A 26615-nucleotide genomic window follows, 5' to 3' on the forward strand; every position below is an offset into this window, starting at 1 on the left:
GAGGGCAATGGCTGAATGGGCCACAGAAAATGAGCTAATCACTCATGCCTAGAGGTGGTCCCTTCAAAATATTGTGGAGGAACATTAGTGCAGTGAGTGTCTGAGGCTTCATTTGCATTGTGTGTGTTTTTCTTTGGATCAGTGGGGTAGGGGGCCCTCACTCTATGAAGATAATGTAGCACCTTTTATGAGGTGCAGCACTGTACTAATTCAGTCAGAAAAACCAGTCAGCTGACAAAACACTACTACCTGAATCCAGAGGCACTACAACACAGATGTTCACATACATTTTGGGCTGACACTTTGTAGTAAGCTGTGGTTTCAACCTAGAAGACAAATTCTTACCAGATGTATTAAAGGGACTTGTCTTGCTCTTACAACTTCGTAGTATTCAAAATAGAGAATTAATCTCAGAGGGGTAGCTGTTAGTTTGTAACTGAAAGAACTTAAACAGTGCTAGCACAATAATATCTCCCTCTTAGCTGAAGTCACTAGTAAAACTCCCACTGCTTTAAATGGAAGTAGAATTCAGCCTTTTGTCATACGCTAGACCAGATTTAATAAATGCGCTCCCTCTGATTTCCACCTTACAGAAACCTCAGCAGACCCTGGTTTTCCTTGGGGAAATGTCAGTGCTACTATTCCCTTGATTTTTTTTCCTGCACAAAAATTAATATTTTAAAATTATCTGGGTTGCTAAACTATTAGAGATGTCAAACTATTAACATTTTCTCGCTCAAAGTAATTTTATAGCCTGTTCTTTTATGTGCTTAAATAGAAGCCTCATCCTGAGAGTATTCAATAGTGAAAGCACCCACGGAAGTAAAAGGAAGTCATGGGTACATAGCAACTCTTAGGATCAGATACTATACCACAGTAGTTCTTGACCAATACATCCTAATGTCCCAGCAGGCTTATGGTTTGAAATTTTAATTATAAAAATATATTTTGTACATTCACTAACCAATACTTTCCTAGGACTTAATATTCAGGGACCATCTAAATACCTGCGTTTTCTCCAGGGCAAAGGGAGACTCTTCTGTCATAACTTGCTATGACAGAGGAGTTCATGCTGGTGCCACCTTGAGATTGTGGAACCAATATATGAGCAGAGTTGGTTTTGTGTGTGTGTGTGTGGTCACCTCTCCCCTCAACACTGACTTTTTTTTCTCCTGAATTTAGTGGAAGTTTGAGTCCACCCATGTTCCTTAGTGGCTAAATTGCTGTTCTAGTTATTGGCATTGCCAATTAACTACTGAAAATTCCTTCCACTTTGTTTTCTTATACTATTCCTGTTAACCACTGATCTGTGGCTTATCACCCTCTATGTTCCCCATCCCTGTCCTAAAGCCTGGGGGCTGCTTGTGGCCTGCAGCTTGCCTGGATCTGGTCTCCGAGGTTCAGGGCACCTTCCCCCAGCATTGGGGAGCCTGTGCTGGTGTTCCAGCCCCCCTTTCCCTCCTCATGGCACTGGAGCACACACAATCTACTGGCCTGAGCTGCTCTAGATTCTGTTGTGCATGGGGAATGGGGGGAGTGTCTTTCCTTCTCAGTCAGGGGCCGCATCAGTGAGGACTTGGGTTTTTTTTTGGTTTGATTTGTTTTGGTCAAATCCGGTTATTCCCAGAATGGTATGGCATGGACAGCAGCAGTGCTAGCTTTGCCAGAATGCCCTTTGTTCTTTATGTTCAGGGATCACCTGCAGAGTTTGAGGGGCAGCTGAGTCACTGATCTATGTTTGGTACTTGGTGTATTTATTGAGATGGCCAAAGAGTTCTATTTATGATGTAGGTCTGTGTGATGTGGACACTTCTCTGACAGCAACAGTTCATTTCCATCCTATCACCAAACAGCTATTAGTTTGTTATTGCTCTCGCTCAAGATTTACTTAGGATGAATACACGCTGGTGATATCAGTGAAAAGTTTTACAGGACTTCTTAGTCACCCAGTGAACCACAGATATATTTTTGAAAGACAGGGCATGAGCCTACAAACACTTATTACCAGAGAGTTCTCCCTGGCATGACTGGCTTACTGACTTATCTGGGGACTTCATGTATGCACTGATCCTAATGGTACAGGGACAGAAATGAGCTTTTCTTTTTGTTTTCAGAGGGGAGGATTCAGTCCCTGGTAACTTACACTACCCTACTGCCATCATCTTGTACCTTCGTCCTTCCCCACTCCCACAGAATCACCCCAAGCACACTTCCATCTATTTCTGATCTGCCTGTTTTTTCCTATGACCTCCTTTCCCTCCAAATACATCCTTACCCTGAAGCTTCTGCGGGGATGGCACAAAGTTGTTGTTGAACCTGCTGAAGAGGCTCCCTCTGAAAAGAACCATGGGCCACTAATGAACCTAGCTTTGGGTCTAGTAGAAAGACTACACAGGATTTGGCCTAGAGTTAGTTTTTCTAGGTATCAGTAGGGCAAGTATCTATATACTACTATGACTGGCACCTTAGGAATACTGTAGACACATAGGCTATGTCTACACTACCATTTTTTTTGGCAGACGATATGCAAATTGCACTCATTTGCATATCTTCTGCTGATCCTTTGCCGCTAAAAAGCCCCAAGGAGATGGGGCCATTTGTTGGGGGAAAAAAACACCCTTTTTTCCACAAGATCCTGTAAACCTAATTTTTTGATGAATAAGGGATCTTGTGAAAAAGGGTTTTTTTTTTTTTTTTTTCCTGACAAATGGCCCCATCTACACAGGGCTTTTTAGCGGCAAAACCTCTTCTGCAAAAAGGATTGGAAGAAGATATGCAAGTGAGAGTGCAATTTGCGTATCTTCTGCCAAAAAAAATGGCAGTATAGACAAAGCCATAGTGATTCTTAATGCTACCAGCCCCAAAGGCATTAATATTTGTAAAGAACGTTGAGATGCTCCGATGAAGTGGTCATGTATGTACAATGTACTATGATTACACTGATTTTTGACTTTGGGTAAAATATGATTTCATTGTAGGCATATGTTCGAATATGTGGAAGAAGAGGACAACTTTGCAGGGATGATTTGACATTAGTAACACCTGCAAGATCTGCAAAAGGCAATTATAATTGTGAAGTGTTTACAGTGATTTATGGGCAGAAGGTGGTTCAAGAGAGGGATGCTGATAATATCAACCCAGTGGATTAAATGCACGTTTACACCTTTATTGACTTATAAATTATCCATGCTAAAAATGCAATGAAAAGGAGGCTGATGAAGCAATAATGTGGCACAAACAACTGGATATGGATTCAGCTTTGCCAACCATAAGGCACTTAAATGGAACTCTACATCTGAGCTAAAATAGGATGTATAGGTTTTCAGAATGCCTGCTTGTTAGGATAATAATCAGCGATGGCAAACATTTTTTGAAAGGCTGATAAGAAACAAGGAAGAGATTTGAAGGAATTCTTGTGGTGGTTTTTTTTTTTTAATGATATTTGTTCATACTGTGGATTTTGAGGGACAGCTTAAGGTGACTCAACAAATATTTCTAACTGGGAAATGGAACCTGGATCTGAGTCTAGCCAACATCAGAAAAGAAAGCCTGTGACACATGGCCTGGAAGATCAAAAAAGGGTAAGTGACACGACTTCACCAATGGCATTTTGTGCTTAAATTGCTGGGCTTGTTTCAGCGAGCTCAAGTGCAGTTGATAATTTTTGGATCATTATGTTTTCCATTGTTTTGTGAGCTGTGGGTGAGCTCAAAATATAAAATCTGGCTTTTCTGGACTTGTTGCTACATTGGGGAGTAAAGGTCTGAAAGATCCTCCGGTCTTTACTGGAAACGCCTGAGTTGCGACCGCCCGAGTTACTACCCCCCCACACTTAAAACCATTTTTGTGAGTGCAGAAGGGGCCAAACCCCCCCGACTTACGTCCTTGGCTGCATTTACGACGGCACACGGTGCCTATTGTAAATGAGGGTTCGAGTTATGATGCGTCCGACTTGCGATGCTTCCCCGGGAACCAATTGCGTCGCAAGTCAGAGGCCACTTGTATTTCATTTATTTAGGCATAGAGAGGGGAAAAGAGAGTATTTAAGAGCCTGTTATCCCGGGGTCGATAATATGAATGATATGGTGACAAAATGCTTTATAATATCAAGTTGATTTATTTAGTCTACTTTTACAAATTAATCTGAAAAGTTGTAGACATTTTCAGGTTTCTTGTGATTTTTAGCTACTGAATTCAGAGAGGTTCTGAAAAATACTGTTTCCTGCCTATGTCATGGGCATGCCTACACAGCAAGGCTAAAGCCGAAATAAGCTATGCAACTTGAGCTATGTCAATTGCGTAGTTAAAGTCGAAATAGCTTACTCTAGCTTTTGTCACTTTCTGCTGTGCAGAAAGTCTAAGGAAGAACATTCTTTCTTCAGCTTCCTTTACTCCTCGTAAAATGAGGGTTACAGGAGTCAGTATAAGAAGTCCTCCAGCTTGCCGTAATTACAAAATAATGGCTTGCAGTTTAGTCATGCTCTTTGTGATGTTTGGAATAACATCTGTAATTCCGAAATAATGCTGCTGTGTAGACATACCCTCTGAGACCAGTATGACTTTTTTTTTTAATGTACAATCAAATGACATCATTGTGATGGAAAAACACTATAATGTGAAACTAAGGTTGATCAGTGGTACCTTGAAATGTTCATATCTGGGAGTTTCCAGAGTAAGATAACATTGCATTATTTAATAATTTGAATGGCGCTACATATTAAATACACCTAAACAAAACCACCATCTCTGGCAAACTGATAGTCTGGGAGCAACTGAGGGTTTCAAGTTATTGTCTTGGCACAAGTCATACATATTGTTAAATTTGATGTATGTTTGTATAAATGATTTATTTTTTCTAATGAGGATTTGGTTGTGAAAGAAAATTACATATTCTGGCTTCTGTGGGGAGCTCTCTTTAATATCCCTCAAATGAATAAAGAAGTCATATGGTAGTGATGACATAGGAGAGCTGAAAACTGACCAATTATTTTAACATTTCAACAAGGTCAACTGATTTGGGGAAGAGCCAGTATATTATTTTACTGAGTCTGTCAAAGAATAAGGGATTTCTTTTTAAATACAGATCTTTTTCTGTCTAGGAAATAAAGCCAGTCCAAGGAGCATTTACAAACTAGATAAAAATGTTTTTCTTTTGTTAGTAAGAAATGACAATATTTAAGGAACCCAGAAGAAGCACTAAATGGATTTTAATGCACTCCGATCTATTAGCTGTAAACCTGACAAGATCCTCCCTCTACTATTTTTCAAGGAAGCATTCTGGGACTGAAATAAATCAATAAGGGCTGAAAGAAAATCCCTCTGTTGACTTCATTTCTAGGAGACTGTTAATATTTGTACTGTATTCAAGCTCTAACAGGGAAACATTTGGGACCTATGACACAGAGGTATATTCTAATTGTTCTGTTATACCAAAAGTAATAAGCAGTTATGATTCTGTCCTCGCTGATAGGTATAGAAGTCTACATCTCCCATCTGTTCCTGGCTCAGGGTGTTTTGGTGCACATGTAATATGGAGCTTCTAGAAATATAATATAATAACCTCAAGTGAGGCTCAGTAGCAGCTGGGATAACATCAATTGGTCATGCTTAGCTGACATTCATTTTAACTTGAACTCTAGCCGTCATGGAGATTATTAAATTTATAATGATATATGTAAGATCCATTTTAATGACTCTTTACGCTTGGGTGATCTCTCTCACTTCTGTTTGCAAAATAAGTCTTAATAGAGTATTAAATTTCATTTCCTATTGAATTTTCTAGGGAAAGATTACTTGCAAAAACTTTGCTCCAATTTATGTTTGCTGAGAGAGAATCTAGAATATAGAGATGCAGTTTTTCTTTTGTGGATGTGAATAAAAGAGTCTCCCGTGCAATTTCTCACACGTGGTAAATCTAGAATCCTTGAAAATATGGCTTAGAATATTGTGCATCTGATCAAGAAGCATTGAAAATTAGACAGATTTGATCATTAAAATCAGTCAAGAATAGGAATAAAATAAGGCCAAACTAATTTTAAATCAGGGAAATCACACACTGTCATGTTTTTTAAAGTCTGAATTTCTCTCAGCAGTAAAAGATTATATCCTTTTTTTAGCATTATTCGGACAACAATATAAAACGTATAAACACGTAGATATTGAAGTGCTGCTTTTGAATGATCTATCCTGCCCGAGCAAAATAAGAAACTAGACTGGAGTTTGTCTTTATTTCCTTTCCTTTCTGCTTTTGTCAGTAGCAAAATTCCTGAGCATCTAATTTAGAATATTTAGTCCAATTCTCAGTTTGTTGTCTACTATCTCTCTTTGTTTTGGGTTAATCCTCCAAAAGGCATAGAAATTTGGGTGCTGCTTCAGTCCCCATTCAATTTGATTGTAGCAGGTTCTTTTCAGTTGGAATTTCAATTGGATTGACACTAATAATGTTCAGAGTCACATTGGATTTATCCACAACGCTTTCATTGGCTTTAGTGAGAATTAGATAGCTAAATCCCACGCAACACTTAATTTAAGGGTAAAAGTGGATCAGCTTTAAGAACCATGTCTTCACTTATGTGCATAGCTTCATGAAAGCCAGTGGACCTATTTTTGTGACTTTTGTGAGGAGGATTTGGCCCTATATATGACTAATGAATGTTTTACACTAGGAACATCAGTGACAGTTGTACAGCTCTGTTTTGAAGTTTTGCGGGTTATTTGGTTTGATACCAGTTAAAGATATCCATTCATCCATCATTTAATAAATTCACAATTGATCTTTTCTGAAGTAGGTGCTTTGGAGAAATCACTATAATGCTTGTAAAAAACTGTTGAGGGGTAATCTAGTTAGGAAAGTGTTAGTTAAATGAATTTGAGTTAAATAGTACAGATGGAAGACTTACATTTTCTACAACTATTGATCAGTGAAGGGGAATGTCTCTTGTGTTGATTTCTGACTTCCCCCTGAGTTCTCAGTCAGATGTAATAGCTTTTTTCCTTTCACAAATATGGCATATTTGTAAATAAATGGACCTTGATGAGATGATTAAAACTGGTGATAAAGTTAATCAGCAGTTTAATTCATTCTTGAGAAAAATCTTCAATTTATTTTTCTACTTGTGGATGTGGTCCAATTTGATTCAGAAATCAGCTGCTTACTTTGATAAAGTGCATTGTGGCTAATAAAAACACAGACTCATTTAGTTTGTTGTACTTACAAGAATATTCTCCTTCTCTCCCTTACTTTTTTTATGGATAATAAAAGAACTATAGGGGTAAATAAGCCCTTCTTTAGTTTAAGTATACATTAAAAGCAGTTTTGAAATATTTTTAATATAGTGTGATAGATCTGATGCGTAGTCATTCTTCTAGATCTTCTTATTAAACATTCTTTGTGATGTGCATGGCTGGTTTCATATGCCATGGGGTTCTTACGTGCTTCCCTCCACCCCCCTCAGGTTGTTACATTTGTACAATCAAGCAAATCTATGGCACATTACCATCAATTAAAGCTAGTTTCATGAGCATAAATACTCCCATAGGTATTAATTTATAGCTTGAATGCTTTAAGGTGTGGTTAGATGTGTTGGATGGATGACTGTCCAGTGTGCACAATGTCTTTCATGCAGAGATCTTAAAACACTTTGCAAATACTGCACAGCTGAGCCAGTGGAGCCACTTCTTGAGTTCAGCAAGAGTTTCTTTTGTGCAAAAGCAGAAAGCTGTTGTGGTGTGCCAGCATAAACAGACGTTATCTCGTTGCTCAACTAGAAAATGAGCCAGATTGAAATCCATCCAGCAAGATACAGGTTGGCTCTCTAATAACATTAGAACCCAGATTGTGTATGTGTGGTAGAAGCTTTATTTATCCTCTGCTTCAGTCTGTTTCTGTCGCAGTAAAACCAACAGCAAAGCATACATTAACTCGAGTGGTGCAAAATTAGGAATTTGTTACGGTGGGTTTGGGAAGTAATCCCTTTTAGCCTGTAAAACAGGGTTCCTAGTTTATTAAGGACACAATCCTGCAATCTTGCATTGTATGAGAGTAAACAGCTCAGATGAGTTAGGAAAAAAAATCAATGTTTTAAATGTCACACACAATGTTATGTTTGCAAATATAACATTGTATGTTTTGTGACTGACAAGCAGCCATACTTTAATTATTTTGACCAATTTTAACATTTTATGTTTTGGTTTAGAAAATAATGGTGTATAATTTTGTATCCAGCCTAAGGGTACGTCTAGACTACATGCCTCTGGCGACAGAGGCATGTAGATTAGGCTACCGGACATAGTAAAATGAAGCGGCGATTTAAATAATCGCCGCTTCATTTAAATTTATATGGCTGCCGCGCTGAGCCGACAAACAGCTAATCAGCTGTTTGTTGGCTCAGCGCGATAGTCTGGATGCTCCCCTGCCGACATCAAAGGTATTTGTCGACCACCCATGCCTCCTGGGATGAGGTTTACCTGGGTGGTCGACAAATACCTTTGATGTCAGCAGGGGAGCGTCCAGACTATTGCGCTGAGGCGACAAACAGCTGATCAGCTGTTTGTCGGCTCAGCGCGGCAGCCATGTAAATTTAAATGAAGCAGCGATTATTTAAATCGCCGCTTCATTTTACTATGTCTGGTAGCCTAATCTACATGCCTCTGTCGCCAGAGGCATGTAGTCTAGACGTTAAGTGAGTATCTTTAATGGGATACAGTGGACTACGTCAGTTTATACCAAGTAGAGGATCTGGCCTTGCACATTAAAAGCAGTTGAAGTAGGATTTGATGTGTCTTTGAAATACACTATTCAATCTTCTCTATGCTAAAGTCAAAATGGAACGTTCTGACTTTAATGGCTTTTTCTTCCAATAATTATCTGTCAGGGTGTGTCTAGACTACAGAGTTTTGTCGACAAAAGTGGACTTTTGTCGACAAAACTATACCTGCGTCTACACTACCGCTGAGTTCTGTCGACATAACGTCGACAGAACTCAGCAGTTTTGTCGACGCTGGTAAACCTCATTTTACGAGGCATAACACCTTCTGTTGACAGAGTTTCTGTCGACAGAAGGTGTTAGTGAATGTAAACTGTCCTTTGCGTCTACACTACCATGTCGACAAAGCAGCTTGCTTTGTCGACAGAACTCAATGTAGTCGAGACGCTCTTTGTCGACAGAAGTTTTGTCGACAGTATCTGTTGACAAAACTTCTGTCGACAGAAGCCTGTAGTCTAGACGTACCCTCAAGTGAAAGGAGCTTTCTCTGTGTTTGCTCTTCCTTTCAGACACGGTCAGTTTGACGGTTGCTTAAGTCACAGAATATACAGGTGAATGTGTGTAACAGTGTCTCCTTAGGATTATTTTGCTCATGCATCAAAGTGAGAGCTTAATATTTTAAATTGTTATGAACTGCTCACTACTAACTCTCAGAATATCAGAAAAGGGGTTCATAATCCAGAAATTCTTTCCCTTACCAAGGATATGACATAGAGTAGTACTACTCAACTTTGGAAGCCCTGGGAGCCACAATGATACTTGCAGCACATGCCGAGGGCCGCAACTTAAGTGTGGTTGCATATACAGGCAGTCCCCGGGTTACGTACAAGATAGGGACTGTAGGTTTGTTCTTAAGTTGAATCTGTATGTAAGTCGGAACTGGCGTCCAGATTCAGCCGCTGCTGAAACTGACTAGCGGCTGACTACAGGAAGCCTGAGGCAGAGTTGCTCTGCCCCGGGCTTCCTGGAATCAGCCGCTGATCAGTTTCAACAGCAGCTGAATCGGGATGCCAGTTGTGACTTACATACAGATTCAACTTAAGAACCCCAGGCGTCCCCAAGTCAGCTGCTGCTGAAACTGATCAGCGGCTGATTCCAGGAAGCCCGGGGCAGAGCAACTCTGCCTCAGGCTTCCTGTAGTCAGCCGCTGGTCATTTTCAGCAGCGGCTGACATGGGGACGCCTGGGGCAGAGCAGCTGGGGTGCTGCCGGGTTGGTCCAGTAACGCCGAGAGCAGCGCCGCGGGACCAACCAGCAGCGTCCCAGCTGCTCTACCACAGGCGTCCCGAGAAAAGCCTGGTCTTACGTCGGATCCACACTTATGAACGGGGCTTTTCTCGCCCTGGAGGACGCAGGGGGCGGGACCGCGGCATGTCTGGGCGGTCCTGCTGCCCGTGTCCTCCAGGGCGAGAGAGGCCCCATTCATAAGTGCGGATCTGACATAAGTCAGATCCATGTAATCCGGGGACTGCCTGTACATGCAAATAGCTTCTCTCACAGACAGGCATAAATACAAAAATTAAGGCCCCATTTAAATCCGTTCTGCTGATATTAATAAAATGCAGTATTTGACCAATTTCCACCCATATGACAGCACTTCTGGGCTAGGTCTACACTGCAGTTTTTGTGCAAAAACTCGCAGAGCGTCCACACCTCAAGTGCATTTTTGTGGAAGAAAAACAAAAGAACAGAGGGGTTTTTCCAGTGTAGGTATTCCTGCTTCGAGGAATAACTCGTGTCTGCACAAGAGCTCTTGCACAAGAAGGGGTGTGTGTGTGGCTGGGGAGCAGGGATTTTTTTGTGCAAAAAGAGGGAATGAAAAAAAAATAGGTGCCCCAGTGGCCATTCTGTAAATAGCAATCATTTTCCTTTCGAGAGAGCATCCATGCAGTCTGGATGCTCTCTTTTGAAAAAACACATTGCTTTTTCGATGTGCTTTTGCAATGTGGATGTGCTCTTGCACAAGAAGTTTTTGTGGAAAATCTCTTCCGCAAAAAGCTTCTTGCGCAAGAAGCCTGTAGTGTAGACATAGCCCTAATAAGCAATGCCAATCCAGAAATTTAACTAGTAAAACTCATATAAACAAAAGACCATTATAGTGATGACTTTTTTTTGTTTTGGTTCCCACTCGGGGCCGTGTGTTGAGCCCCATGTAAACCAAAACTGCACTATGGACTTCAAACAAACAGGCTTTGGGCCACATGTCATGTAGCCCTGACCTAGAGTTTGTTAGGATTTTCAAAAGCTCTCCACTGACCTTTTTGAAAAGCCAAAAATATAAAGGTAGGATTAATAACCAGGTCAACAGTAATCTGTATATGCTGGTGATTCAAAGCCTATATATAAATAAATATGAGAGAGAGAGAGAGACTCTCTGTCTCTCTTATTGTAGTTGTGAGCATGAAGTACTCTGAATAGCTTAATGTAAGCACCTGTAATATCTCTCTTGGGTTTATGTGCAATTTTAGCAGACTGTCCAGTCTTTTATTTTTACTGTAATCCAGGGCACAGGGTAGAGATTGTGATATGCTCATCGACTAGACCAATCTTAATCAGAAGAAAAGGAGTTGGAGACAATTATCCCAGTGGTTTGATTCCAAACACCTTCTTGTGTCACTGGAAGTGTGCCTTTTGGGAAGCAACTTACCTAATGCAGAGATGCAGGTGCAGCTTGAAATGAAACTCTACAAAATGAAAAGGAAATAATTTTAGCATGGTGGCAGTGGTCCTGGGGATGCTGAGCATCTCATACAATCAGACTTTAAATCAATTTCTGCTGTGAGCTTGTCCATAAGAGCTCTCCTGCTCATGAATGTATGTCTGTATAATATGTAGGCAGCTGGATTTTCTTCTGTCCTTTTGAAAGATTTAAGAATGTGTTGTTAGATTTGCCAGAGTATATCTGACTGACTGGTCCTCTGGTCTGGTATCCTGCCTGCGGCAATGATCAATATCTGCTTCAGAAGAAAGTGGGCAGCAGATGAGGGGGCAGAGCAGAAAAAAACGCAACAAGATAATGCACTCCGCCAGTTGTTACATGTGGGAAAGAATACCTTTATTTTATCTTGCACAATTATGAATATTAATAGTCACAACATAACCTGGCTAGATTTTGAGATGGGCTAGATAATCTGATTCTGTGAGATTGTCTGTGGAAAGCTATACTCTGTAAAATAGCATCTCCTTTGGCACACTGACTGTGAGGCTTTTCAGGGCATGTCTATATTGTGGGGTTTACAGTAATACAGATGTAGCTCCCTATATCAACAGGAAAGGGATTTTTATACTGCTGTAGGTAATCCACCTTTGCAAGTGGTTATGAAGAATTCTTCCAGTGAACTCACTTTGTCTGTGCAGGATACTCCTGGGGGACGGTTGTGCCAAAAAACCCGAAATACTGTGCCCAATGTTTTAAAATTTTGCATATTTTATTTGTGCCAAAAAACCCGAAATACTGTGCCCAATGTTTTAAAATTTTGCATATTTTATTTGAACTAACAATCATACAGGTTTCAATTATATTGGTAATTCATTCCAAAATGTTCATCAATAATTGTATCAATTCAGGAAATTGTGTGTTGGTTTTTTTTTTTTAAGGGGGCAATTAGATTCCTTAATAGGCACATGAATACAGAATTTTGAAACTCACTTTAATTACAATACAGAAATGTATTTCCTGCATCCCTCAAACAATGCCAAGGTTGGGTTTTTTTTTGGGGGGGGGGAGGTGTAATGAAGGAGCTGAGAGAGAGAAAGTAATTGCTGGGAAGGAGCCTAGAAGTGAACTTGGAGAGTTGTTGGGTGGGTGAAAGAAGTATGGCACAGGTTATTTATGGGATGCAGCAGGATTGCTAGGGAATTGGGGAGCCTTGCCTGTGCAGACCCTGACTGACCCTGCTTTTCCATCCATTCAAGCAGATCTCCACCCCATCTCAGTGTGGCCCTGTATCCCTGTTCCCAATGGGCCCCACCCCAGTCTATCTTGCACTTGTCCTTCTGAATGCTAGTCTGTGACCTCCCCAGCAGCCACCTGTGCTCCACTCTTCTCTATCGCTTGCGTCCAGTGCCTCCTTAACTGACTCCATAGACAGCACCCTGTAAGGAATTCACCTTCTCCTCAGATGGCTGCTTTTAATCCACCTGCCCTCTGTTCTGGTGCCACTGCAGCTGTTAGTGGGTGAAAGGTGTAAATGCAGGGTCTCCCACGTAGAATGTACTAGTAGTTGATTTAACAATGTAAGTCATGGATGTGAACAATTCACACTCCTGAGTGATCTAAATTTTAAGTAGATCAGGGCTAAATAGTGAAGTGAAAAGTCTGTGTTGGGAATGAGAAGTGCAACTGTTGCTGATTTTTTTTTTTTTTTTTAAATGTGCTTGTATCTGAATTCTAATTAAATTATTCACTGTTTTTTTTTTTTTTTTTTCCCCAGTGTTTTTAAGGCCTATATATCCCCAAGCCCTTCCAATGAACAGCAAGATATTGTCACTCTTCAGAATGTTCCTCTTACATTGTGCTCTCTCAGACTGTAGTTTCCTCACCACAGAGGATTATACTCTCTTTGAGTGTTTAAACCAACTACGTCATGTCTTACAGGAGTCTGAAGCAGGTTAGAGGTTGGTTCATGTCACCTATCTCTGAAGTACTGACTGATTTCCTCCATTCAGGTGAAATCCTGTGGTTTGTCACTTATGTAAATAAGGGTTTCCCAGATAAGGCCTTAGAAACATGCCATTTCTAGGTATTGGGAACAAAAGCACAGGCTAGGGAAAAGAAGAGAAACTACAAAATAAGAATGATGTATATAAATGGATCTAGTGATGGAGAAAGCACTGCTAGGTGGTTATAAAGCTTGTCTTACAGGGTATGGAATATTGCCCTCACAACAAATTTTTTTTTAAAAGCCTAAAATCCAGGAAAACTTCTCTCCACTTTTCAGTTTACAGTATTAGATGAATATGTATGTGCTATCCCAGTAATGAAACATCTCTCCAATCGTTCCTTTTGTGTCAGGGAAGCTTGTTGATTATAACCTTCTTTGAAGTGAAATACAAAAATTTTCCCAGGTCAGTGCACCCTGGTTTGGTATGCAGTAAAATGCATTTACAAAAATGCCATTTAAAAAAAAAAAAAGAACTTCTCTCTGTTGCAAGCAGTTCAGCGTAGGTCAGTGGGAATCCTTGTGTAAGTAAGAATTACAGATAGAGCCTTTGGTGGTGTTTGCTAGCTCCTTGTTTCTTTCCCTATTTGAATGTTTACCTAAATGGAGACTTTCATAGAACAAACATTTTTCTTTCTGCTGTCTGTATGACTCTCAGATGTTACATAAAAAACTCGATTACTGTGCTGATTGCTTTTGCACCTTTTTGGAAGAATACTTCTATTATGATGCAAATGGATAGCCTTTGGCTGCAAGCTAATTGTCATATACTATAACTTATATAACCATAATATTTAATTCAAAATCTACATAGCTAGTGGAAGTCATATTGAGAAAGTAGACAACTGTCGATGTCTATGCCTAAATCTGTTTGATATCTCGGATAGCTCTCACCCGATTTGATATTCCTCCAAAAGAGAGTGTGGTAGAATAGAAAATAGTTTCTGAGATAATGGTTATTTTCAGGGCACACTGCACAGCCTGCCTATCTTCAAGGCATTTTTTGGAAGGAAGGGGCACGTGGAGAACATGGTCTTTGTGTGGGATTTATTTTTTAGGACCTGAATGATTTTTTTTTTCTTTGGTAGGATATTTTCTAGTTTTGGGGAGGCTGAGTTTATTATGAGTGTACTTTTTTTCATATGCTTGAGTCACCTAGCATACTGGATTGGTGCTTCCTAATGTAGCCTATAAATCCAAACAAACTTGTTTCACACTATATCTTTATTACCAGTTTTACAGTAGAGAAACTCGGTGTGTCTTTGGTATTTATAAATATTCTTGTAATATGCATCTTGTTACACTGTAAAATAAAGTAGGTTGCTGTATGTTAGTTGAAAATATACGTCAAGAGCTGTGCGAAGGGAAATTATGTACAGTAGAGTGGTATAAATATAACTTTAAATTCTAGCATCTTACAAAAGGTTGTCATAATTGCTAGAATGGGTATATGAGACGTTGCAGAAATTTGATTAAACCAAGGTTATTAGGGATAAAATGTGGTACGACTCCTTTTACCCTCCAAAAGGTTTTCAAGGTTACATTGCTGTGACTTTGCAATAAGTTAGTGTAAATGTGCATTCTCGCCACTGGAATAAGAGGAAAACAGAGGGCTGCCTTATCCCTGTCTCCCCCACCCCAAGACCTATATACAGAGCAGCACCATTTCCCCCGCTTGCTCTAGTTCACACTATCCTCGCCCTGATCCTTGCAGAATTTGGTCAAGAAGGATAATGCAATCTTAGGTTCTATCTCCATTTTTATGCACCACTTCTCCCTCCTACAAGGCTTCCCAAAGTTGGTATTGGTAGTGTGTCTCTGGGAGTCAGCGAACTACAAGCACCGTGGAGACCTAGGACCTCTTGTAATTCCCCTCCCCTCTCCTCTTGAGCATCTTAGATCTCTGGAAATGAATCAGGTTAGTGTGGGTGAGGGGGAACTCCTGCATTAGGGGAGAGTAAGAGAGAGAGAGATCTTCACTTACATTTCCTCCAGGACTCCCTTTTACTATTATATCTGAGGGAAGAGATGAAATTGGCTGGTACTTAGCATAGTACTGAGGTTGTGATTCCCTTGGATTGCTGACAGGATGTGATGCTTGGATGTCTCTTGGTGCTGACGAAGTAGGTTTTACCCATGAAAGCTTATGCCCTAATAAATTGGTGAGTCTCTAAGGTGCACAGGACTTTATTTATTTGCAGATACAGACTAACATGACTACCCCTCTGAAGCTTTTCTTGAAGCTATTGCATGCCAATGCTGATAATGTCATACTCTGGCATAGGCAGGTAATCTCTTTTCCCTGCACCTTGCCAATAAAGGGGGGGGGGGAAGCTTTCACACTATCCCAGTATGCTAAGTTGATGAATCCATTATGGGTTTTAGCAGAATGTATGTTTGATTTCTACCCTTGTCTACCTGCAAATAAGACACACAAGTGCTGTAAGCATTGTTAGATTTAGGCTTATTTATTTAAATAAATCTGCTTTTAAAAGTTTCATAGTTCTTTATTGCGATGACAGCAAGGACTCTCAGGTCTTCACCAAGATGGAGGGTATGTTTTCAGTGAACAATGTGCCTCTGAAGACTTAAACAGATGGCTCTAGTTGTCTCTGTTATCTCAGTATATCTACATATCAACTGGCCATGCAAATGTCTCATTTATTTAGTTTCATTGCATCCTCTCTCAAGCACAATACATGTTTGAATGCTGTATCAGATTCAGTATTGGGTAATCCTCTTTTTCTGGATTAGATAGATACTACTTCTGAATGTTTGTTTTTTGGGGAAAGGATCTAAATACCAATTCTGCAAGTAACTGTAACCACTGATTCTGCCTTCTTGAATTCAGAAGAGCTTTTCATGAAGATTTTCCTCTCCTGTATTAATGTGTTGCTTGAAAGCTTTAGTCTAGTCAAACAACATCAGTAACTAGTCCCACTGAAATCAATGGGAGCGTGCATGTACTTGATGTCCGACTCCCATTGACTTTAATAGGTTTTAGAGCAGGTATTTAGATTTATTATTTTTTTTTAAATCAAGTCTCAGTATCATGTTTTCTGGAAGCTGATAGTAGTACAGGTTGAACCTCTCTCTAATCTGGCAACCCCAAGAGCCGACAGTGATGAACCAGAGAATTTGCCGAGCCATGGGAGGTCAATGTTGTCTAGCAGCATTACCAGCACCTCTGAGCTCTTAGAAGACATTAGGGGTAAATTAGAACTAAATAACATCACAGAACACTGAGAGCTAGGACTGGTGGCTGTAAGCAAACTTTATGGGACCATGGGAAACTTGTCCACCCATGGTAAGTAGACATTTGGCTAACAAATCATGCTAAACCATGGATGTTGTCAGACCAGTGTGTGCCAGACTTTTGCTACTTACTTTAGCACTAAATATGTGGTCTATATTGTACAAGATTTCAAAATGAAGATGCTGTAGTTTGCAGTCTACAAAACTGGACACAATCACAGCTGAAAAATACCTGTAGTTATTAAGAGCTTGACAAGGTGGCCTGAGTAGCAGTGTCCTTAATTATTCCCCTCTGCCCCAAATGTAAATCCTGAAATGATTAAAGATCTAGAAAACAAGACCTATGAAGGAAGACTGAAAGAATTAGGCTTGTTTAGTTTAGAAAAGAGAAGACCAAAAGGGGAAATGATAGCCGTTTTTAAGTATCTAAAGGTTATTACAAGGAGGAGGGAGGAAAAATTGTTCCCCTGGGCCTCTGATGATAGGACAAGAAGCAATGGACTTTAATAGCAGCAAGGGAGGTTTAGGTTGGACAAAACTTCCCAACAGTTAGGGTGGTTTAAAAACTGGAATAAATTGCCTAGGGAGGTTGTGGAATCTCCATCACTGGAGATACTTAACAGAAGGTTAGCTAGACATCTATCTAGATGGTGCTTGGTCCTGCTGTGAGGGCAGGGAACTGGACTTGATGATCTCTTGAGGTCCCTTTCAGTTCCAGTATTCTATGATTCTATGGAATATGGTTATTTTGTTACGTACGCTGTCAATATTTAGACCTTATCTTGTGGCTGGTACAAGAGTCATTACAGAGAAATATAAGAAAGGAGTGACTTGTGTAAATCATCTGTTAGTTTTGTGAAATGATGCTTAATGTGAATTTCTCTGCCTGCTTACATGTCAGTAAATGTGAAATATATAAAAATACCTCTATTGCTGTTCAATTTAAAAAAACCCACACTTTCAGATTCTGAATGCTCATTGTAGTGAGTTCCCTTATTGCAGTATATGCATTAAATGGTATGTGTACTATACTACCATATGTGTCATGTAGACTTCTCTATGTTCTGTCTTAGGCATTTGTAATCCTATGGTTTCTGGTTTGTTGGATTAAAACTCACATTTGAAGGAATTTGAGTCTGAGCCTTCCTAAACCTGATGAGCATCACTTCAAAACATGTGCTGGCTTCTATAGCTGAAATTTGGTAGCAGCAGATTTCTGTCTTCAAAATATTTTTATAGATGCTTGAGTAAACAAAAGGAAGATTAGCTGTAGTGTATGGGTATAGGAATAAAGCCTCTTCATAAATATTTATCAGCTGGGGGAAAATAAGTACACAGATGCCTTCTCATTTAAACTCAAATATGTCAGATGGGGATTTAGTTTAGTAGGCAATAGGGATTGTAAGAGAATAGTCGATTAGTCAACTACTCACGTTCTTCCCCCTCCCTTGCTGCCTCTAGCAGAGGCAGCGGGGGTGGGGAGGCTGCTTCCACAGCTGCCTTTGGCTGCAAGGGCGTCCAAGTGGGGAGCTGGGAACCCCAGTAGCTAGGGGATGCTACCGGGTGGGCAGGCAGGCAGCCCCGCTCAGTCCCAGCTTGCGCTGGTACCAAACCCCGCTCTGCAATTTAAAAGGCAGTAGGAGCCGGGCAGCCTGCCCCACCCCACCCTGGCTGCTCCTACCTTTTAAACTGCGGAGTTGCAGTGGGGTTTTGTTCTGGGACTGAGCGGGGTTGCCTTCCACTATCAAGTAGTCTACTAACCTTGACTTAACATCCCTAGTAGGCAATGTATTTTCACACTTTCCAGTGTTGGATGAGGTAAACTTTGAATGCAATACAGTATGTTAAAATACTAGTGGCAATGGGGACCTAGTAGCTAAGGCACTGGACTGGGATGTGAAGCGTGGGCTTTATTACTGCTTCTAGTCTGACATCGGACAAGTCACTTCACCTCTCTGTCAATCAGTTTCACCATCTGTAAAAGGGGGGGAAAATAATGGTGACCTTCTTTATAAGGCATTTTGAGATCTGCTGATGGGGAAAGTGCTATATAAGAACTACATACAGGTAGTCCCCAAGTTACGCGGATCCGACTTATGTCGGATCCGCAGTTACGAACGGGGATTTTCTCGCCCCAGAGGACTCGAGCGGCGGGACGCCTGGTCCCGCCGCCCGCCTCCTCCGGGGCGAGAAAAGATGCTCCCCGTCTCCCTGGTCTGCTGCAGGAGCCAGCAGACCAGGGAGATGCTGAGCAAAGCCACGCAGGACCCAGGCCGGACCCGCGGTGCTTCCAGCTGATCTGGAAGCGCCGCGGGTCCGGCCTGGGTCCTGCGCGGCTTTGCTCAGCGTCTCCCTGGTCTGCTTGGGGGGGGGGGGGGGGGGACACGCAGCTAGTGCCCCCCCCCCCCCAGCAGACCAGGGAGATGTGGAGCAAAGCCCGGGGCCTGTGGTAGAGCAGGTGGGGCGCTGCCGGTTGGTCCCGCAGCACCACTCCTTGGCACTACTGGACCAACCCGGCAGCACCCGAGCTGCTCAGCCCCAGGAGTCCTGATTCAGCTGCTGATGATCAGTTTCAGCAGCAGCTGAATCAGGACGCCTGGGGCAGAGCAGCTGGGGTGCTGCTGGGTTGGTCCAGTAGCGCCGAGGAGCGGCCGCGCTACTGGACCAACCCAGCAGCACCCGAGCTGCTCTACCCCAGGCGTCCCCAAGTTAGCCGCTGCTGAAACTGACCAGCGGCTGACTACAGGAAGCCCAAGGCAGAGTTGCTCTGCCCCAGGCTTCCTGGAATCAGCTGCTGATCAGTTTCAGCAGCAGCTGACTTGGGGACGCCTGGGGTTCTTAAGTTGAATCTGTATGTAAGTCAGAACTGGTGTCCAGATTGAGCCGCTGAATCTGGATGCCAGTTCCGACTTACATACAGATTCAACTTAAGAACAAACCTACAGTCCCTATCTTGTACGTAACCCGGGGACTGCCTGTATTATTGTTAGCAAAGTGGACAGTGCCTCTGGCTTGTTGTGTGTTAGCTAAAGAGGATACCTGTGTCAATACAGGGCCCTCTAAAACAGAGGTCTCTAATTCAATTTACCTTCAGGCCGGTGCCAGTTCTTCAATCCTCCTAGTGGTCCTGAGAGCATTTCTCTCTGGTGTGGTTGCAGGGTCATAGGGTGTCTCCAAGCAGGCACTCCTCTCTGACGTGTGTGTGTGTGTGTGTGTGTGTGTGTGTGTGTGTGTGTGTGTGTGTGTGTGTGTGTGTGTGTGTGTGTGTGTGTGTGTGTGTGTGTGTGTGTGTGTGTGTGTGTGTGTGTGTGTGTGTGTGTGTGTGTGTGTGTGTCCCAAGCAGACACTCCTCTGGTGAGGTTAAGGGGGAGGTGTCTCCATGCGCCTCCCCACTTATCTGCTGGAGTGCACACTCCCTCCTCCATGCATTCCCCAGCCCCACCTGCCATCTCAAGGATCCCTGGCACCACCACTGGTAGCACAGTGGGGCCTGAGTGGCTTCTGGCTGTTGGCTCTGCACCACTTGTGGCACGTGCCTATGACCTGGAGGAGATGTGTGCAGAGCCCTTCTGACCATAGGGTGGTTTGGCTTGGCTGCTCTGGTTCCTGTGGTTTGAGGGGTCCCACAGCAACTGCCCCAACTGTCTTATAGATGGGATAGTCCCCAATATTCAGGTTAGCCTATGGGGCCGTGGGTGGGCTGGGGCTGGCAGCAGGGTTGGATCCCCCACAGTCACCGTGTTAACAGGAGTCAGTGAAGCAGAGCTGTGCCATCTCCCAAGGCAGCCTGTGCTGAGGATTGGGGTATTCTTCTTTTCACTGTCATGGTGAAATGGAGCAACTGAGCCAGCCTGGGAGATGGCAGCAGAGGCTGTTGCACTTGCTCCACCTCTCTGTGGCTCCCATTGCCATGGTGAGTGTGGGGAAACCTGGGCCTGCTGCTGCCTCTCTTCCCTCACCCCCAGGCACCCGAAACTTGGGAGAAGGATATGGATGCCTCTCCGCAGGTCACTGCATCAGTACAGACTCATATGATGGAATGTTTGTTCTTATAGTACTCCCTTGCGTGTTGGTAGTCAACAAATAGTCAGTAAGCCCTGGAACAGTATATAAAGTATAAATGTTTTAAAAAAACAAACCAATCACAATTCATTCCCCATCTGGTTGCAGAGCAAAGTTTCTTAAAATGTGGCTGTCTGTTTTTGACAACTGACCTAATGTGTACAACATCTTCTGTAAATAGGTGTAAAAACAGAACCAAAAAAAAAAAATCCCCATGATTTAAGGTCCTAGTTTTACACAACACTGGGGCATAACTTCATCCCCCCCCCTACAGCTGCCCTGGGCCATTTCAGTGGTTCAGAAGTCAGTTTAAATGACCACTTGGGAATGTTTCATTTATAGGTAGGGATTCCTGAGTGGCTTAAAGCCACTGTACCTGTTTCATGCCAGTTTCTAGTGTAATATTCCTCTGCCTGTGGAACCAGGGTCATTGGCAAAGTTTCTTGTGCCTAAGGCCACAATGTAAAACAAGGCAGAGGATCAAGAATCATGGTGAATATGACGGTGACAAGCCATCTTCTTTCCTCCTCTCCTCTTCCCGTGCCCCCCCTTCCTCACTGCTGCATCACATGCAGTTTGGCTTAACTAGAGTTGCTGTGGGGAAAGCCAGTCCCTTGGATGTAAGTTAGGAGAGCTTGAGGATTGCTCTAATTTTGCACCAGTTATTGCACCAGTTATTAACAGCTCTGGGGGGCTGGAATAGCAACAGTAAGGAATATCTTGCTCATGCTCCATTTCCTCTGTTCTGAGATGATGTACAATGGCTGGTTAGGTCTGCTTTACAGTAAAATCTTCTACCTATTCAGTATAAAATAGGTGCTTGGTTCCTCGGTATCTGGTTCTAGATATTTTAACACGAGCTAGGGGAGAGTGGCCATTTTAGCAGGTAGCTTCAGAGCATCAACTGTTTAATTCATTCATTTTTAAAATTCTTAGCACTTTCATAATGGTTTGGAACAATTTCTGTAGATGTTTAGGTTACAGTCACCATTTCATGGAATTCCGTGCTAGTCCTCCCATGGACTTCAATATGAGTAGGATTGAGACATTGTGGGAAAAGGTGATTCGAGGAGGACTTATTTCAGATAGCTAAGGCATTAAAGGCTTTGCCTCTGTGTTTATAATGTTTCAGCTGACCCTGTTTAGGTGGTGCAGTGGGGGCATTCTGAGCTACTAGGCTAGTTTAAAAATAGATACAATCTTTGTCTCAAAACCTTGAAAATACCATGAAGTATAATAGTGTTAACTTGACTTAGCTTAACACCAGAGGTAAATGACGAAAGCCTGCTATAATAATTAATCAGGTCACTGTGCCCCTGTGGAATCCTGGGAAACTTGACCTTAGAGTCAACAGTTTTCTGAGATGGAGTTCAAAGATAATATGACTATCCTCCTTAACAAAGGGGAGTAGCCTGACTCAGGGAAATGACTTGTTGCAGCACATTGTTATATCCAAAGGACAACCCCATCCTCAAAAAGTACATTTGAACGTGCAATTACTACTGTACTTGGCCAGCATGGGTATCCTATTTTAAAAAGGGGAAATACAAAGGCTGTTAGTGAGGTCCTTGGAGGTTACAATAGGATATAATTATGTTTCTTTTAAAAAGCTTGCATATGGTATTTAGCAAATTTAACATATGCCCGAATGTTGCTTCTATAGTCTTTTGGGAGTCTGCAATGACTAATTTTCTTCTGTAAGATTAGAATTACCCATTGCAAATCAATTCCTACAGTGTAATTTAATGAAACCTTTTGTCGACAATTAAGATTAGTAATCTAGGAATGCTTTTTACATTATCGCAGTTTCTGGTCATTCTACACATTAAATAAAATGGCATGCGTGTTCCAATTTGGGATGCCTTATTGCAGTTATAGTTAATCTTCTGTTGGGTTATCCAGTAGTGTCACTTGTTTAATATAGTATTTGAGTGAGTAATATCCTTATCTTGTGTAAATTGTTTTAGTCTGCTGAAGTCAATGAAGCTGTGCTAACTTAACATTAGCTAAACATCAGTTACAATATTTTTGTGGTGTTGCTTAATAGTCTCTCCTCCTGCACTAGTGACAATCCATCATAGACTGAGTTACTGCCATTGAATTGACGATGGATGAGGTATTCCTAAAAACATGTTAAACCGCTATTGTTTTCCTTTTCTCCAAAAGCTTTTTGGAAACTTTTAGATAACAGAATAGGGGCTCAAATTAAATATCTAGCTCAATTTTTTTTTAAAAAAGTGACCTCATGGCCACATTAAAAAGGAGTTAGAGATCAAAAGGCATTGGTTATGAATTGGAATTTTAAATCGTACTGAGGAAAATGGGAAAGAGCATAAACTCTGTCAAGTGAAGTGTAAATGTTTAATTAGGCAAGCCAAAAAAAAAATGTGAAGTGTCACTAGGGTTGTCCGGTATTGACCCAGACAGTCCAGTATTCACATCCCCCGTCGGGTTAAAAAAACCAGAAGTTCAACAAGAACAAGTGCAGAGTCCTGAACTTGGGGTGGAAGAATCCCAAGCATTGTTACAGGCTGGGGACCAACCGGCTAAGTAGCAGTTCAGCAGACAAGGACCTGGGGATTACAGGAGATGAGAAGCTGGACATAAGTCAACTCTTGCAGCCAGGAAGGCTAAAGGCATATTGGGGTACGATTAGACTACAGGCTTTTGTTGACAGAAGTTTTGTCGACAAAGAGCGTCTAGACTGCATCCAGTTCTGTTAACAAAGTGAGCTGCTTTGTCGACATGACAGTGTAGATGCAATAATGCCTTCCGTCGACAGAACTCTGTCGACAAAAGGCGTTATTCCTCGTAGAATGAGGTTTACCGCTGTCGACAAAATTGCTGCGTTCTGTCGATGTTATTTTGACAGAACTCAGCGACAGTGTAGATACAGGTATAGTTTTGTCGACAAAAGTCCACTTTTTTGTTGTTAAAACCATGTAGTCTAGACACACCCTTAGGGTGCATTAAGAGGAGTATTTCCAGCAGATCTAGAGAGGTTATTATTCCCCTTTATTCGGTACTGGTAAGGCCACATCTGGAATATTGCATCAAGTTCTGGGCCCCCCACTATAGAAAGGATGTGGATGCACCGGAGAGGGTCCAGTTGAGGGCAACCAAAATGAATAAGAAAATGGAGCAAATGACCTCTAAGGAGAGGCTGAGGGATTTGGGCTTATTTAGTCTGCAGAAGAGAAGAATGAGGGGGGATTTGATAGCAGCCTTCAACTTCCTGAAAGGAGGTTCCAAAGAGGTCGGAAAAGAGGCTGTTCTCAGTAGTAATGGATGATACAACAAGGAGCAATGGTCTCAAGTTACAGTGGGGGAGGTTTAGGTTGGATATTAGGAAAAACTATTTCACTAGGAGGCTGGTGAAGTACTGGAATGGGTTACCTAGGGAGGTGGTGGAATCTCCATCCCTAGAGGTTTTTAAGTCCTGGTTGACAAAGCTCTGGCTGGGATGATTTAGTTGGGATTGGTCCTGCTTTGGGAAGGGGTCTGGACTTGATGACCTCCTGAAGTCTCTTCCAGCCCTAGGAATCTATGATTCTATTTCCACATCCTGCTTTGCACAATAATGTACTTTAGATGACTCTGCCTCTACTAATGCCAAGTTTGCAGTTGTTCTGTGATTTAGATAAAAGTTGTGTTTTATCCATTTTATTTATCCACATAATGCCCTACATCTTTAACTGATATTTTTCTTTTTTTATTCTGTTTCATGGGATGGTTACTTCCTAAACCATACTGAGCTGTGTTATAAATATTTACAAGGCCCCAATCCTGTACTCATTATTTTCATGGAACTCCCATTGGAACTAATAGGATTTGTATAACAAAGCAGTGCTTGATCATGTATTTTAGGTATTAGCATTCAAATGACACATGTAAAGTAACTATTAATATAGGCCTTGATCCAAAGTAATTGACTTCAGGAGGATTTGGATTGGCCCTGAGGTGGTGATTATTCAAATAATTTTTGGATAAAAACATAGTCAGAGTTTCAAATTTAGACACACACATAGTAATGCATGTATGTTTACTTGCACTGTGGTTGGGCTTGAGTGGCCCAATGCTGCTGTCAGGGGCTTCTCCAGCACAGCGTGTGGTGGGCACAGGGGAGACCGCAGCCAGGGGCTATTCCTGACCCTCAGAGTACCCCTCTCCACGGCAGGCCCTGCAGGTTAACCAGAACTGGTAAACATCACCCTTAATGTTAAGGTGGTGATTGCTGTTAACCTTTCACATCCCTATTACATTCTTAACTTAGCGCGTAGATGTTAGGGTGAAAGGAAAACCTGTTTATTTGAAAATTGTAATGGTGAAATTGGAAAAGGAGAAGGAGTTAAATGGCTGAATGGAAAGCTTTCTGTCTCTTAGAAAATTTATCTCATCTCAAATTGGAATGAGAAGTCAATCATGAAATTCTTTGTAAACCAAAAATCTGATTGTGTGCACCAGTCAAAACCTTCTTCCTTAACTCTTTTCCTTTTTTTTAATCTTTTAGTTTAATTTTGCTAAAATTTCTAAGCAGAAAGTTGTTTGGGGGAAAAAAACTTTCTCGTTCATATATTAAAATGTTTTGACAAGCTGAAATATTTTAACTGGGTGTTTTGTGAAAAAGTTTTGGCTTCCATTAATGGGTATTTTTCTTGGAAAAAAGCTTGTCAAATTTGTGATCTACTATAATTAAAAGGGCTGAGTTGTAAAAGTGTCAATGGGGTGAACTTTACAACAGATGAGTAAAATAGATGGGGAAAGTCACCTCATTGCTTTCTATTTTTCCAAGCTTTTGATCCCATTTGAAGACTTACTCCAGTTAAAATATTCTAAAAGTTTTTAACGCATTCTAAGGGTAGGAGCGAAATCTTTTCATGCCTGCTATCAGATTCATCCGTAGGATTTACAGTAAAAGGTGAGAGAGAAAAGATAATGGATGTAATAAATCAGTTGCAGTACATTGCATTGCATCTGTGCCATTTTAGGCTTAGAGATTCAGTACAATCCCAGGGGATGATATTAAGCAAACTGGGACTGCACTTCTCTATTCAGTCCCATGACCACATCTTGGATTTTTACATGCTGCCAGTGATGGAAATAAACACCATACTGGCCAGAACTCTTGTGAAGCCTTTCTTCTTCCTGTCACCACTGTGTTTCTAAATCATACTCCTTTTTAGTGGGTGTTACTATGTAATAAATCAAGGCATTTGCAGGCTAACAAAAGCAAACCATTGTATGTTAATATATAAAAGGGGGAAAAGGTGTTCTCTTTGCGGTATTGCATAAGAGAAAACTCTGAGTTTGTTCTTTGGTTTGTTAGTGGAGCTTGTTGTGGAAAAATGGTGTTTTTCTCAGAAAGTTCATCTACTTCCGTTGCCAGAGCCAGACCACAACTTTTTGGCACCTGAGGTGGGGAGCTCAAATGACACCCCATGCCACCTTTTCTCCTGCCTGTTACATCTCCTGTGCTCTCCAGCACAGCACTCCATCATCTGTGTGCATCTAGAGCAGAGAGAACACACATGCACCAGCAGCAGACACAGTTTTCTACACTCTGGGTTCTAGTGGTGCTGCCCTCCCCCACCCCCTCACACACAGTATGGAACCTGAGACGGACGCCTCAGTTCGCCTCATGGTAAGGCCAGCCCTGACTGTTGCTGAATATTGAATTTTTCCAACCAGCTCTGTGACTCTTTGAAAAATGTGGTAATGTTTTTGCAAGTGTTTGAAAATGAATCATTTTTCTCATCCAAAATTGAAAAATTGCATTGAAATTTTGAATATTTTTTTATTAGGGATGTTAAAATGGTTAACCAGTTAAACACTAGTGTTTAACTGATTAACTGTTTCATGGCTGATGCTATGAG

At 41.6% G+C, this 26615-nt stretch overlaps 1 protein-coding gene across 1 annotated transcript in view; it reads left to right on the forward strand.

Annotated features, from left to right (window-relative positions):
* NAV2 (neuron navigator 2) overlaps positions 1 to 26615 on the forward strand; it is a 696386-nt gene that overhangs the window by 2997 nt on the left and 666774 nt on the right. The window contains exon 2 of the mRNA XM_075927729.1: positions 2979 to 3581. Within this exon, the coding sequence (XP_075783844.1) occupies positions 3507 to 3581 (75 nt within the window). The 5' untranslated portion in view covers positions 2979 to 3506. The remainder of the gene's footprint in view (positions 1 to 2978; positions 3582 to 26615) is intronic.

The sequence above is a fragment of the Pelodiscus sinensis genome, chromosome 4, assembly GCF_049634645.1.
Source record: "Pelodiscus sinensis isolate JC-2024 chromosome 4, ASM4963464v1, whole genome shotgun sequence".
NCBI classification, from domain to species: domain Eukaryota; kingdom Metazoa; phylum Chordata; order Testudines; family Trionychidae; genus Pelodiscus; species Pelodiscus sinensis.